The following is a 16,936-nucleotide window of genomic DNA, read 5'->3' on the forward strand; positions in this document are numbered from 1 at the left end:
TGCAGAAATATCCACCTGATTGCAGCTTGCTGGTAAGGCTTCAACAAAGCTACAGGAATTTCAACTTGATCTGGATTTCATTGCTGAGATGAAATTCAGGCAAAAGTCACATGAATCATAGTAAATCAAAGCAGCTGCTTCTAAGCACAGCTCCTTACAGAAAAAAAAAAAATAAACAAAAAACTGAACCCAAGTTTCAGGACAATATCTTTTATAAGAAACCTTGGAGAAAATAAAAACGGCTGCTTCATTGAAGAAGAATGTCTATCTGCAATATTCAAAGTATCACCCTGCATTTCTAAAAATAAAGTCGTTCTCCACATGCACAGAGAAAAGAAAATATACTGAAGGTCTCAAACTTTTGAAATCATATTTCACCCTTCCTCAGAAAGGGGACACTAACCAATGGTTTTTGTAACAGAGCCTCAGAGCTGGGTAAACAAATCCCATTAACTTCAGTGGGACATGAAATTCCATTTCACCGCCTTTGCAAATCCAGACGAATATACAGACAGACATTGTTCAGAACATCTGGGTATACAAATAAGGGTTGTTCATTACATTATTAGCCTTAAAGGTGTTTTATTTTTCATAGCCCAGAGGGAGGAAATGTTCTACCTCCTTCCTAAAAATACCTTCTCCCTTCTGGGTCAATGTCCCAGATATTTCCAAATAAGGGAAACATGGTTCCCTTCCTTTGTCGGTGGTCCACATTATCTCCTCTTTACTAGTGAGGATATACTGTTTATCTTGCGCTGAAGCTCTGAGTTCTCTGTATAACTCTTCTCTCCAGCCTAGGGATTTAACCACTAAGCATTTAAGCAGGATGAAAATGTATTTGATATGTTTTTTCTGTTGTTTGGGTATCTATAAATAACGTAAACTCTTAGGAACAAGCCTCAGATTTCAGTCTTCTGGATTTGACTGTCAGTTTCAGTAGAAGCTGCAAATTCTTGAGATAATACGAAGATCCTCCAGGGGAAGAGGTTGTGCCTTACGTCATTCAGCACCAACTTCCTGATAAATCATGGAACAGATAGGTTATCCAGCTCCCCCCGGCCAAGGAGATCCTGCTGGCAACATGAGACAAGGGAGGCATGAAAGCAGATGAGAACAAGAATATAGAGTCTACAGGGATGGTGAAAAACAGGCTTGCGGAAAAACTCCAGTCACCATCAAAAGGATTTTGAAGTCATCAATAAAGTCAAACGGGAGCCCTGTAGCCAGATTTCCCAACCCATTACTACACAGGCCCTACACTTTCCTAGGTGGACTTCCAAGTTGTGTTTCTAGCCAGCTATCACACTTAACTAGGAGTAGGGAGCTTCAGTTGAAGTTTATTTTGTCTGAGCTCCTGTGAAGAGACTGAAAACCACAGCAAGAATTGTGGTCACCCATTCGGCTCCATTTGTGCCTCAGAGCCATGGATGCTCCGGAGACCAGCTCTCAGGGCAGCTTATAAACACATAGCCACAGCTACTCTGATGTTTTGTCTGCATTTCCAGTTACGAAAAAGTCTGGATGAAACAAAGTTTGACAGATTTATGTTCACCTTTAAAAGCAGTTGACTTTGAAGATGGGAGAATATTGTGCAATTAAATTCGAAGGCGATGCACCCAATCAATTGATGAAGAGAATCTCTTATCAACAACTTCTGGTGCCTAACTTATGAAGCTGGTTCTTTAGTCCTTCAAGATAAGCGCATAAAAATAGAGCATGAATCTCTCCTTTTTCCCTGCCCTATGTGTGAAACAAGGCAGGACTGCCATGGTAATCAGGCTTCCCATAAACTTTGTTTTTGCTTCTGCACTATCAATACAGTAGGGAAAATACCTCCACATTCCAAACATTTTGTACGCAGACAAATGTTCATAGGCTTGTGAATTCCCTTTTTCCCCCCACACAGCAGACATCCAGAAAAAAGCTGTGCAGGAAGGGACTACCCACAGGCAGCTCAAAGCAGAACACTGCTGGGTTTAGAATTGGGCAAAGCAATGCTGACAGAGGGAGTACATTAGCACTGGGCTTGGATTTGCTTTTCAGTATAACCGGTCTGCTCATGATATTTAGCTTTTACCTTTCCCCATCAAAGCCCCACGATACAAGTCAAGTTTCAAGACAGGAGAGGAAGGGAAGTTTGTTTCTGTTGCTAACACAGTGTCTTCCCTGGTGATGCTGCATATATATCTTAGCAATTCCTTTTGCTAAAGAAAAGACATAAGTTAAGCCTGAATAAATTCTTGCATACATAGATTAACATGAACTTGGGAATGTACTTTGCTTGAACTCTGCATACTGTCAATATGTTTCCAATATATTCATCAGCCTATATAAAGCTTGCTTAAGTGGTTACTTTATGTGACTATTAGGGAAAATACTCTTTGCTAAAGAATCTGTGTGGCCCAGCTAGTGGAGTTCACTCTGACACACAAAGGTGTATTCTCGACATGTTAACATCAGAAGTATCCGAAATTCGTAACCATTTTGTTTCCTGCCTGGATGAACTATTTCATAACCCATTACTCTAGAGAAATGGCAAAAGATAAGAATTTTTAAGAAGTAGGCGTATTTCCAAATAGAAACAAACAAGCACACAAGCTTGGTCATGATGTGAGAGATAAGGTCAAGGCATGAGAATATCACACTGGAAACTCCCTGGTGTCACAAATTAACTGTGGTTTCTCAAGTTCAGACTGGTGTGCTAATTAACGCATCCCATTTCCTCTCACTTATTAAAACTTAAAGAAACAGCATGCACACAATACACAATATATATTTCTAATTATATGTAAGTCTAAGCAACTCAGCCAAGTAGTGTTATTTGCTAAAGCTATTAAAATGCAGTAGGAACGGTAATGCTGTTCAGATTTCATATGTGATGCAGATCTGTACTCACAAGATTCAACATATGTCTGTTTCCAGTAAATATTATGTTTCACATTTCATTACTTAGTATAACACTAAAAATCACATATCCTGACAGATGTATTTTAGTCTTCAGAGTGTTTTTTAACCTGTTACTAATTTTATGTGTTGTCTTTAGGAGACAATCTTGTTAAATTTATTATTAGAGTATTGTATAGAAACAGTGCATTTTAGAGTATTTTATAGATTTTTTTTTTTTTTTAGTGTATTTTATAGAAACAAATACAATTAGGGAAACCAGGAAAGCTGCATTTACATACAGGTATTTGATATGTCAGCAATACAACCATTTATAAGAATTCTTTTTCTGCAGAACATTTCTACACTGGTATAACAGAAGTCTTTATACTGTGTACCAAATCATCCGTTCCTGGCTACAAGAACACAGAAGTTCAATATATTGCCTTAGTGCTCCCCAGCCTCTGTGCTTACATAGACCAAAACTTACGAAACTACTCTTTTAAGCTTTTAAATCTATAGAATATACAGGTACAGATGCATATACGGTCCAATAAACTTACAAAACAGATTCAGGACCAAAATAGAAAAGAATTGACAGGATCTAGAATGAGTAAGTAGAGGAATTTCGTCTGGTTCCTGTATGTGTTGAATCACAGCTCCCTCAATTTCCCTTTAATTCATATGCTCCAGATTAAAAAAAAAAACAAACTTGATGCAATTAAAAAAACACCACAAAAACAAGAAAAAAACCCCAATTTTTTTAAGTATATTAAAACGTTCTAAAGAAGTGAGAGAACAGGGTAGGGCTGTATCAAGAAAGCATCAGCTCTATTTTTTCATATATCATCATTCACTCCGCACCCTGTACTAACAGCTTGCAGAGCGTATCCCACGCAGCTCACGGATACTCGCTGGCACTAGTGCTTGCTAGCATTAGCCCAGGCCAGCCACACCGGTCAACTTTACCTCTTCATTGCAGAACTTCTGCTTTGCCGAGTTCAGTACTTTTAAAATAATTCCAAAGTAAAACCACCACAGTGACAATGTTCTCTAGCTAAGCCCATTTTTCACATGCTCCTGACACTCACTTCAATGAAATCAGCACACAGAGCTAACCACATCTCCTAAGAAACATCCATCAGCAGTACAGGCAGGAGTATGAACTGTCTTAGGCAATGGTTTTCACCTCTGAGAACACCTGAAGGCTGCTTCAATGCACAAAATCAAATTTACAAAACCAGGAAAGCAATATCTTTGAGTTTTACACATTTGAGCTGTACACATGATGACGTACTACAAAAGTTTATGATCTATGTATAGCCTACAACAACTCTTCAAACTATTAAATAACACCAGTGGTCCGCTCTCTCTTCTCCACACAGCGCACGACAGCTGCTCAGAGAAGTGAAGTGGACACATTCAACATTACTCACTCTGGGCCGCTGAAAAGTAAGTCGAAAACAGACAAGTTAAACAGGACAACAAGTGAGTACCTGAAGGACTAGGCAGGACTAAACTCTCTGTCGTGCCTGGCAGGTCTGGGTGATGGCAGAAGAACAGGGACCAGGGCACAGGACAGGGCTAGCCTCGCAGGCTCTCCTCCAGCAGCATCTCCATAAGAACTGCTGAACAAAGCCCACAGGGCTAGGTGGGCCCCTACTCTCACCCAGTAAGGCCAAATCTTCTCAAATCACCACAAAAAAACCCATTCCTTACGGAATGTTTCCATAAAGATGCATGCAAGCCCCTCCAGGAGTTTCTGCCTTCCTTGCCCAGGCCAAGTCTGTTTATTCTGGCACCCAGTTTCCAGCACCCACCCAGCTCCTGGACAGGGCGCACATAATCTCATTTTCTACTTATACCCATTTGAAGTGGTTTAGGTTTGGCTATCTTAGGTTCGTCAAACTTCTATGAAGATAAAAAGATTTTATCTGATTTGAAGGGAAAAAAAAAAAAAGATGTTTTATTAGCAAATTGGCAAAAGCATTGTAAGAATGCTCAAAACTGCTTACATTCCCACAGTATTCTCAGTCACACACAAAACTCCTCAAAGTACCAGATCACTACATAACCAAGAAGTGAACCACTGAGAGTCCAAGAAGGAAGTGACTCAGACCAAAATTCGTAAAGGACAGCATGAATGGGACAGGATTTCCGCTTATAGCTCTTTTTAACACGCTAAGGCTCCTTCATACAAAGAAAAAAAAAAATCCCAAGCAACCAATTTTGCTCCTTTTGCTCCCATTCAGTTCTTAAAACAGCTCTGCAAAAAGCTAGTGTGGATTTTAAATCTGAATCCCTGCAACATACGTCCAAGCCTTATGCCCATACAACACAGCACTCATTCTACCACAAAAACTTTTCAGACAATTATAAACCACCATTTTCTCTTATTTTTCCCCCTAAAATGGCATATTTCCAGCATCCATCAAAACTAGAAATGTTTATTTACAAGTGCACCTCTCAATGTAAAGGCATAATGCTGTCAATAGAAAAGCCAAGAGGAAATGCTCTTAAATCCCAATCTGAAACTGCAACTTCCCTACTAAAAAAGAGGTCCTGATGCTACAGTACTGGATAAGGATGCATAACAGAAGTATCAACATATTTTTAATGTAGTATCATGTTGTATAGAGTACAGAGTGGCAGAGGAGCACTTGCTGGGTCCACAACTGAAGAGGTGACTGAACCAAAAGTACTCCAGAGTTATTCACTTACTTTGCTTTAGTAGTATTGACGGCACTATAACCCCACTTCTTCCACCAGTATTGAATCAGCTTTTTGGGAAGCCTCTGGTTCTTTCAATATTGTGAGGAGACAGTAAGTCATTTACACTAGGCACAACTTCCCTTGAGTGCTCACTTAAGTGTCACGGGTACAATATACACAACTAGAGTACATCTTGATGGAAAAGTACACTGTTAACTTAATTACCTCATGTCCCATGATCTGTGTAATTCATTTTCAAGTAAAAATGTAGAGCTGTCTTTGCATTGTGCAATGAAGAGTTTCTTCAGTATTATTCTTCCAGTACTCTGTAACAACCTCAGTGTAGTCATAGCAGAGATTGCTTGGAGGTGCTCGGTAAGGAGCAACACACTTCTTCAAGAAATTACTACCAAGAATGAAGCAGCAGGACCAGCATTTACTTAAACACAGGGGTAGTAGATCCAAGAACAGAAATGCCCAGACTGCCAGCACGTACCCAGGGCAGGGCAAGAGGCTGCCTGCCAGCAAGCTCTGACCCACACTCCCAGCACTGAGGCAGCTCCCAAATATGGACCAATGCTTCGCTTCTGAAAACCCTAGTCCTAAGGAAAGCAATCGCTACATCATACTACACACTGATGCACAGTGTTTTCTGTGGCAACCAGCATTTAGGATGTGCAAGTGTCTCCTCCAGCCACATACAGGGCTCCAAAAGCCTCACTCCCTGGCAGGAGTGTGGCAGAACAACTGTTTCAGTGGCAGGAGCTTGTCAGGAGATGGCTCGTTGGATTGCTCTGACATCTGAACACCCAAACCAATCATGCCAGCTACCATACCACAAACACACAACTCCAACCAGATGCAAAATGATGTGCTATAAACCCCATTAATTAATATTAATTAAGAAGTTAATGCAAACAAATCTCTATGACCTTCAGCTCTCCTTTACCTTACCCTAACTTTTACTCTAAATTCATACATTCCTACTTGCCTCTTAAGAGAGTTTTTTGGCCAAGTGGTTTTCTAAATAAAGACTTACTCTCTACATATTTATATATATACACATATATAATCATTTTTCCAGAGTGTTCTGCAATTCTGGAAGCAGCCACACAGCACCATTAAATTTTTAACTATTAGAAGGCTTACACACCCACAAAGTGTGTAAGTTTAAACAGTTTTGCTGCTTCTAACGTGTTCTTTTTCTTGGCTATTCTAAACACACTGTCATCTTAGCAGCATGAACTAAAATTATCAGCTGTATGGCCATGGTAGTCAGGTATCAATAAATAAATCCCCAATAATTCAAGAAGAAACAGAGAAGGCAAATACAAAGCAGCAGACATGCTTAGAAGCTCATAAATATCACATGGTAATTTATTTTAGGGCAATGTTTGGTGGGAGCCATTAGAAAACCTCTGTGACAAACTTTCTGCAGAAATCTGTGTATAGGTATACATGTAGAGCTGTAACAATAGACTTTGATGTTAAAAACCTCACATTTGAGTCCAAAGTGGGGAGGGTTTTTTTATTATTTTAGTTTTAATATGAAGAAATTACTCCTATTCCTACTTTGACTGTGGACTTCGCTGCAGAGTAGTCTGTCAGGGACTCCTGGGCTGCCACCTCCACATGCAGAACTCAATTTTAAACACCATTGAGTTGGATTAATCAGGAGGGTGGGACAATTGATGCTTATTTGCATGGTCTCCTGTTATGGACTTTTTCACAGTCTGGGGGACTCCACTATTTGCTGTTCTCAGTTTTAAGATGCTCTCTGGCTGCCAGGCTGGATTTGCCATAGCCCTGACTTGATTGGTTTTCTTGGCATTTTAAAAGCGCTCACAATCTTCTGCTGGAGAACAGAAAACAAATTAGACCAAAACAAGGATTGCAGGAAACCCTTAAACTAGATATTTTTTGGTTAAATCTAGATTATTTTTCAAAATTATCATCCAGGCTGACTCAATACCCACTGAAGTGATATTGCAGTTTAGCTGTTATGCCTATACTTTATTCCAGGTCTTTCATGTAAGTGCTTCCACATATCTCATGTATACCACCAAAGACTAGAGTAAAATAAATAAACAAACAAACAAACATTAATAAGAATAATAAACATTGTATAAGCTGATTGACAAGAAATAATTAGGAAGTCTAATGAGGCAATACATTTTCTTGGGTTAAAGTATTTCAAAATACAGCTCCTGGCTAATTCTAAATTCCTTGAGGCACAGCTGCAAATCATTCCTTGCCATGTCAGCAGCACTTTTTTCCCCATTTAGCTATTGATTAAGCTACTTTTCATGAGTATTTATTTTAGTTATATCTCACAAGTAGAAGTACACAGCCAAATAAACATACACAATGCATAGACAATGGAAAAAGCTATGTGGTATGCATAAGTTCACTTGAGATATTTCAAAGTGCACTACGTTATAAATACGCTAGACATGCCAGGTGTAAGCTTGCTTAGTACCTACACACTCATTTAGTCAGTTGCAGCTGTAGAAGTAGGCAAAGAGGCAGAGATGAAAAAGTCTGAAAGGCATAATGGATTATAACAAGTAACTAGTTAAATATATATATCTAGTTGAATTTAGGTAGAAATGGCTAGGTGCAGAAAGACGTGATAAATAAGATTTGATCAGATGGATAACCTGAATTTTTATTGTAAAGTTTCAATTTTTGAAATGATAACCCTCTGAAAATGCTGAAGATAATTATTTCAAAAGTAGCAAGATTTATTTGACCACTAATTTCCATGGCTAAGATTGGGCAATTTCTTCTTAAGTTTCTTCTGTTTAAAGTAATCATATTTCTATTTAACTTTCACATAAACAAATGTGTTTTCAGCTACAGTTTCTAAACTTTCTAATAAGTTTGCTACATTTACCTAGGAGATGCAAAGTAGTGGTACCTAGTAGACAGGTTTTGGTTATAACTCAATTGTCCATAAGGATTTTTGTGAATTGACAAGATCCCTGTATGAAAAACAAAATAAAACCAAGAATTTGCCCATCAAACACATTTCTGCTTCCAACAGACAAAAAGGGAATGATGCTGCATCTACAAAAGAGTAGTCAGGAAAAACAGGGAAGCAACTGGTTCATCTTACAAAACAAATATGGTATAGCAAGCTCAACATATATATTTGAGTTCACACTGTATTAACACTGTCTTTATGTGTGGGTGGTAGTGTTTTTTGGCATAGTTACTAGATCCATATACAAGCAGTGGTAAGCCAGAAAGGTGCAATAAAAAGGAATTAAAAATAAATAAAACTGTCTTTACCATGTGGGTCTTGTTCATTTGACTTTGGGCTGCTTCTTGCTCTGCGCTCCGGTTTCTTTACTGCTGGAGCCCCTCCACCGCCGCCTCCTCCGCTGCTTGCTCCATTGTGGCTCTTTGCATAACCATTATATACAGTTGCACAACTGCCTATATGGCTTTTGTAGATGGATGAAGGAGGACTATTCAGACGGTTTTGGCGATCAATCTGCCTGTCTTTGAGCTTTTTGTGCTGTGGTTTGCTGTACTGATCTTCCCTTGTAATATAGCTGGACATTCCATATAGTGGTATGATTTCTGAAATGGAAAAATTCACCCACATTAACTCAAAACAAAATCATATTTTTTTTTTTTTCAGAAATACAAACACCTTGTCATCTCTAAAAATAAAACACCAGATTTTCCTGGTGATGGATTTTATGAAAATAATCACAAGGTTTTTTTCTGCAGGACTGATCATTTTTTTGTATCATATTAAGTATGCTCATTTGTTCTTTGAAATCTTATAACTCATTGGATGAGCACATATGAACAAGTGAAATACATCAATTAGGGCAACAGTTTCCCCTTTCTTTTCAGCCTCTGTGTTTTGAGGACATAAATTCCAAGGAAAACTCCAAGGAGACTGATATTTAGGAAAAAAACATTTAAAAGTTCACAGCAATTTAGCAGCTTCTTCCCCAGGGCCTGACTGGACAGAATAAGCTGATGTGCCCTGGTTTCAAGCTGCTACCACTGATTACATGAAATTTAATTTCCCAGTATAAATAGACTATACAATCATGTCAGCAATACCTGCCTAAGGAGACAGTGCAGTATGAAGTGGAATCTTTGGGTAAGTAAAACTATCTAAAAAAAGCTTTAGAAATGTCATATATTTGTATGAAGTGTACACTTCAGATAGACTTCATTAAATACAGTTCCCTCACTCCAAGGATCACCATCGCCATCTCTATCTATTCTAAGGCAAGTCAGCTCACAAGAATCAGAATATTTTCTACTTTTTTCTATAGCTTAATTCTCCTTTCTGCATTCCACTTTGAGTCTGAATCTTGAACAAATTAATACCCGAAACAATAGATTTGCCTTGTTAGCAAAATAATTAATACTCAATATAGTCTTCATATTTTTTCCTACATCCATTCGAAAGTCACTGTACAAACTTCTGAAGCAAACAAGCACCCCTATCCAACCAACAGAAGCTTCTTTTTAAAGCTAAGATTGTTGCCTATATACACTATAATTTTTCAAGTTGTTTCAACTAGTTACATATTCTTTCTTTGCTATCTCAGTGCATCTTGGCCTTCACCTTTCCTGATCTAGCTACATGACTCTATTTGTATTTTTGAAGCCACAAGCTGCCTAAACAGCATACAACAAATAAATGCATTTTTTAAAAAAAAGTATAAGGCATTGTATAGTAAATGGGAAATGGTGGATTAATATTCATCAGTACAATATTCACCAACTCAGTTATTTCAGTGTTACATGCATAGGGCATTCCAATAAAAGAACCAATGATTTCTTTCTTTTTCCATTTTAAAGTTGAATCAACTTCTTAGTATCTCCAGGCTACAGAAATATTCAACATCTACTAGCAGCTCTATGTTCACTTTGCACACTATCATGTTTGCTTGCAAGACTTGGTCAAGCAATCTGGTAGATCATCCTACTCCTTTTCGAAGGGAAAAGTCCCTCTGTTATGTATCTGGCTGGCTGCACAGTCCTATCAGTTTCCTGAGCTTCCCACTTCTTCCCCCCCAATATAATGAAGTTAAATATCAGCTGCGTGGGTCCATTCCTCACTACAAAACGTGGTCTGTTGGTCAACTGAAACTTCAATGGATACTTTCCTAGTCTCTCTGTTTCTGCCTCTTCCTTCCCACTCCAGCAGATTCTCCCTTTTGGAGATACGGCTTAAACGTGTTCTTTACAAAGGGTTTAACTCCAGGTAGTGCAGCAGTAATCAGTAATCCTGCACCAATTTCCTCGTTAAACAACTCAAGTGGCTTTGCCAATTACTTCTTTGGTTAACGCCTTCTTCCAGATCACATACACTTATCTCTAGGGCGGAAGAGACACAACAGGGCATAATTCAGACAGAAATATGCCCCTTTCACTCCTTTTCTTGCAATTATTTACTCATGGCCTGATTAGAGTTGCCATGCTACCCTTTGGTATCAGGCAATGTGTTTCAGTGACTTACTGCACACTCTCAACCAGAATAACAAACAGAAAATGCCTGTTATTTCTTGGAAAACCACAGCTGGGGGGCAGAAGGCACATTACAACCAACAGGAAGCTGTATTCAGCTTTTCCCACTGGAAATGACTGTGGCAAGTCATTCTCAGATCCTGCTCTCTATATCCATCCTCATTCCCAAGCCAGGACTGATACATTTGGCCTCGTTTTTTTGTACAATGCCACATTGTGACACAGCAAGAACAATCAACATGACTCATGTCCCTAGCTTGGAGCACGAGACAAGATATTTTAAGTAAAAACTGGTTTTGTATTTGCAACTTGGTGTTGCGACAGAGGGTTGTCCTGCATTGCTGCACTCTGGATGGCTATATCTCCCAACACTTTCCTGCTCTGGACATTAAAGAAGGGGGATCCATCCATATGGGCAAAACCACTCCGCAAGTTCTCCAATTAACTTCCACTCTTGGTTTCACAAAGTCCTGAAAACTTGCTGAACACAGGTGTGAATACCCGTAACTGCCTTCCAGCTCACCTTGTTCTCCATATATTGTAGGGGGAAGATGATGCTGTGGGAAAAACTGTGGTGGCATGTCCCCAGGTCCAGTGACAGGAGGATAAAAAGCTGTATGAGAGTTGTGAATAAAATGGGGGTGGTGTGTCAGGTACGGAGGTAAGTGATGGGTCGGAGAGATGGCCGAAGGATAGCTAGGAGGATAACACTCTGGAGACTGGGGGGTAACCACCACCCTCCGAACGCCGGTGTTGTCTTCTATCACCTGGAAGGGAAGGCAGGGAAATGAGCATATTATGCAGTATCTGAATCAAACATATTTTGAAAATAGCATTGTTTACTGTTTGTTCTCCCATCAGCAAATGGTTGGTCCTTAGGTTTATTCTTGAACATATTTCTAAAATTAATAGCAGCAGAAGTAATCATAGTGGTCATGTGGCTTTTGCTGGAGACTCAGATAATCACTGGGAGAATTACTGCTGCTCATGATAACTATGTGGGTAAGAGACAGAACAAAATAACCTGTATTTAGGGAGTAAAACAATTGAAAAAGGAACACAAAGCACCAGAATAAGAGTACTCATTGGGACCAGCCTTACCTTCTGCACATAACATTACTACCACTGATTCTGACAACACTGTGAGCGAGTACAGAGTTAGTAATCCTGGGAAGTAGCTGGCACCACTATTGCAGAGAGGTTAACTGTGTGCACAGACACATGTACTCTGCAGGAACCCGCTGTGTTGACACACGGTTTCAAAAGAATTGCTCTGTTCACAACAGGTATCTGTTCAAGACAAATCACAGGGCAGAAGGGTTTTTCTGCTACAAAGCTGGTCTATATGTCCGTGCAAATCAGCTCTGGAATATACATAACTTGGCCCCAAATGCCATACTCAAAGCACGCCAAGAAAAGACATAAGAAGGTGGAAATATGCTTAAGCTGAAAAAAGTTTTTGAGCTTATAATTTTTCCAGAGCTATGTTTCTAGTGAACAGTCAACCAGCCAAATTTCAATCCAGAGTTAAGAGCCAAGCTTTTGTGGAGGCTCATTCAAAAAACTTCTGCCATTTCTGGAATTTAAATATACAACCACGTAACAACAACTACTATCCGTTTGATTCTGTACGTTGATACGTATAAGGAAGAAAAGTAAGAAGGAAGCATAACATAGTTTCATACAACAAACAACCTGTTAAAAAACTAATTTTTTCTAAACTGACTGATGACACACAGGGATGGTATAATGTATGTGATGACTGTGTTGCACGAGATAAGTGAACGTGCATCAAAGGCACCTGCCATAGGATGCCATCACTCTCAGCTGATTGCCACCAACATTATCTATCCCCCACAGCAGCATCAGCAGAAGAGACTCTGCTATGGATCCCCACACTCCAACAACTCTCAGCACGTCGAGTGTCTTAGCCTAAACCACAAAGCAAAATTATTTATGGTGATACACCCTGAAGCAAAGCACATGGTATGGGCACACTTCAGTCTGCTGACTCTGGTGCAGAAGGACAAGCCTTGTCTAAGGGGCGATGCCCAAAGCCGTAGGCATCAGCTGAACCAGTTAACACTGGGTAGAATTTAACTAGTACTAGCTGACCCAATTCCTTCCTTAGGCCATGTGTATGCTAAAGTTACATGAATTTACACCTGCTAGCTACAGGCCATGGACAATTTCCGCGCAAAAATTCTCTAAGCAAAAATTATTTATAGAAAGTTAATCCATTTACTTGTAATTCATAAAAAAATGCATTGCTTGCTATGCTGAGTAACCAGCAGAGGAATTGTTTAGCTTAACATACTTGATCCTAAAGTCAAAGACTGCAAAGGTGGCTGAACCTCAGAGGTTTAGACTATCACAAGGGTGTAACTGAGGTATTTTCACGCCTCCCATCTCTACTACTGGTTCTACTTGATCTCCACAGCATCTCTTATCCTGGCACCAAGTCCAGAACCTGTACTCCAAAACCTGCACAAGAGGAAAATCCTTTTCTATTAGTATATATCTGATTAACGGAACTATTTATTTAGGACTGTGCACAGAAATGTTCTTAGCTCCCTTAGACTTGGATCATGCTCTAATTTGAGACAGCAAGTTCCTACATGTTGATGTGAAAAGTTTACCTAGTCCAAGCCTCAAAGACAACTTTAGTCTTCCAGGTGGATATAAGCTCTTATCTGTGCATCAGGACCAGACTATATGTGTGTTTTGTGCCCTAGTGTGAGAGCAATATGCTAAAGAACAGATTTAGACAGAAAGCTCATTCTCTGTAGCAGCACACAATGTAAACCTGTATTTAAAATTATTAGGATTTATCTTCCTGAACTATCTTTTAGAAAGCTGGGAGGAAAGCTCAGAGTTCCTTCAAAAACCTTTTGATGAAATTATCCTGCCAGATGAAACTATAAAATACCAGCAGTAGTAGACAGAAAAGCCAGAGATCAGGGAATAAAGCAGCCTTTCATCAAAAAGCTAAGACCCTAATAGCAATATATTTTATCTATTTTGTCGCAGGCCACGAATGCTGACAGCATTCTTGTTACCTCATGTCCACATGTTCCAACTCAACACAGAAACACAGCTGACCATGCAAAAAATACTATAGTTCCCTACCCTACAGGACATTTCCTCCCCAAATGAGTAATTATAGATATGTATGTAAATTTATGAAGCTCTACATACAATCTTGAAATACGCTATTCTATCCTTAACAGATCATAAAAGTTGTAATCCAGTGTATTATATGCATTAGACAGCTATAAAACCAGCATGGTTTAAGACTGTAGATAACCTCTTGATTTCTAAAACTTGCAGTGGGTTAACTGTAGTAGTGCCACTCTGGGACCACTGCAATTTCAGTTCATTAAAGACAGAAAACTAGTTTTGATCCATTAATCTAAATAACAACTTCACAGAGGGGTTAAACTTTGCCATTTAAAGAAGAAATCCGCAATTGTTTGTGTATGTTTACAACTGCTTGTCATGAAAATCATATATTCATCATGAAACACACGCTCTGCTAAACTGTCTCTAGTACAGCACCCAGAACCAATAAAACCTTAATCCCTGTTGAAATCTCTAGATGCAAATGGAATATGAGAAGCAATTGCTATTACTAATTTTAGCAGTTTATATTTACAGAAAACAAATATCTCTGGTCATTTGACACCTGGAGCTAAATTTCCATTATTCTGTGTTTTTCAAATCGTTACTAGGTAAATTGTCTTTGCTGTTATTTTTTGTGCTTGTTGGTCTAATTGGCATGTCACCTCAATAACAATATTTTTATAGCATAGTTCTGTGTGGGTTTTTTCCATATTTTAGGGAACTTAATTGCTAAGCGAGGTAGACAGATGATTTTCCAGGACAATCTGGACAAACGTTATTCATACACAATAAAACTGCCTCCCTCGCCACTTGTACCATTTTGAGAAAACCATTTTATGCGTTGCTATATATTAAAGATATCACCATAACAATGAAAGTGCCATCTAACTAGAGGTAATTCACATATCACTACTACATGTTCTCCTCTTTTTTCCTCTTGAATTTTAATATTACACCTCTTGGAAAGACAGGCATGTTATTTTTGCATAGGTTAAATGTACCTATATTTTGTGAGTTCCAGTTAAAGGAATACAATCACTCTCATACTGTAATACACATTTACAGACTGGGCATAATATGGTAGTGTGGCATTAATTTCCAATCGCTTTAGAAAAAAAATCCTTATTTCACTTAAACTTAGTGTGCTACATTCAGCAAGAACTGAAGCATGGCCACTGGGTGGACCACAACCAGTACTTCAGGAATTTCATAAACTAATTGGGAACTTCATTCATAAATCCATCTGTACCAGAAAACAGTACAGAATGAGCTCATCTGCAAGTAACTTGGATGTCAACATTTTATTTATTCACTTAATTTATGAATGGTGCCAATTCAAGTTTATGCTGGCCCTGGCAAGTCTGCATCACTATCTTTGCTATCCATCACCTACAAACAGCAGTACTAAATCTGTACCTTGAATCTGGAAAACAAGACAGATGAACAACTGTAATGCTGGCCAGAACATAAGGATAGATTAAATCTAGAATATAGAGATCTTCAGGACCAGTGCTTGTGAACTTGAAAGGATCATCACTTTTTGGCTTGTTCCATATGAGTACGAGGCCTGCACAACCTTCCTTATTTTCAGAGCATCGCAATTTACAACACACACAGAGACGGCTCTGTGAGCAATAAAGGTAATGAAGCATCATTTTAATCCAGAGTTGGAATCACTAGACAACTACTGTAATATTTAAGGCTAATACCTGCAGCTCTAAGAGCCTTGGCACAACAAAACAGAAAAAAAGATTTCATGCCTTTTTTTAATAGGTAGCATTACACAGGGTTATCTGCTTTCTGCCCGACTCTTAAATGTACACTTTGGGGACAAACCAAACCAAACCAAAAATGAAATATATTTTTATCCACAGCTCAATGTGCATTAATTTGCTTTATGGTCTTTCCCTTGTCAGTTTAAATTTGTATTCTCATTGTTTATCAAAACATAGAGATTTTAACTATGAGGCAGTAGACAAAGGCAAGAGCAAATAAGGCAGGGAAATTTAGTACAATAAGAACTAATATGATTACTACACACTTTCAACTACTATTTAATATGAAGCCATCTGAAAGGCAAGAGGCTCACTCACCACACAGCAGAACACACATTCTGCTGCCAAAAAGCACTAAATACAGAGTTTTCCCCTAAAAGTTTACATCATATTTCCAGCTCCTTGGAAAAAATTTCTTCAGAAGAGAGTTTCGGCGGGTTTTTTTGGTTAAGAAACTACTTAGACGCTTCTGAAGTGGAATAATTACGGTGCCCACAAAAAGCATTAAAGAGGAACTGGGCTCAGAGAGACACAACTGGAAGATTTCACCACTCTGCTTTGCAAAAAGTGTTTCAATTATACCAAACCATTTGTCTCAGTATAGGGACTGAGAGTTATAAACATTTTAATAATAAAAAGGTAATAGTTAATTCAAATGAAGACTAAATCTTAAAAAAAAATCCTCTGCATGACATGGGTCAGTTTATTAAATTAGGTGAGCGTGTGAAAAGCATTAAACAGCACTGCAAATCCTGTCCTAAAGCATATCCAAACCACCCACCTCGGGATGCTTGAGGAGCAGGAGGAACCTAGACCACCCTGCCGTCCTGCCCTCTGTCCTACACTGGCTAACAACATCCCCCATACTTGAGGAATGTTTTCACTCCGTTCAGAACTTAAAATACCACAGAGCGATTGCAGTATTTTGTGGGATTTAA

At 38.8% G+C, this 16,936-nt stretch overlaps 1 protein-coding gene across 2 annotated transcripts in view; it reads right to left on the reverse strand.

The window, feature by feature from the left end:
- The window catches only part of FNDC3B (fibronectin type III domain containing 3B), a 198,013-nt gene that overhangs the window by 83,370 nt on the left and 97,707 nt on the right, over positions 1–16,936 (reverse strand). For both annotated transcript variants that reach the window (XM_054074615.1, XM_054074617.1), the window contains exons 5-6: positions 11,624–11,867; positions 8,890–9,183 (exon numbers count right to left, since the gene is read on the reverse strand). In XM_054074615.1, coding sequence (XP_053930590.1) covers positions 8,890–9,183; positions 11,624–11,867 — 538 coding nt within the window. The remainder of the gene's footprint in view (positions 1–8,889; positions 9,184–11,623; positions 11,868–16,936) is intronic.

Source organism: Cuculus canorus, chromosome 9 (assembly GCF_017976375.1).
Source record: "Cuculus canorus isolate bCucCan1 chromosome 9, bCucCan1.pri, whole genome shotgun sequence".
Taxonomy (NCBI): domain Eukaryota; kingdom Metazoa; phylum Chordata; class Aves; order Cuculiformes; family Cuculidae; genus Cuculus; species Cuculus canorus.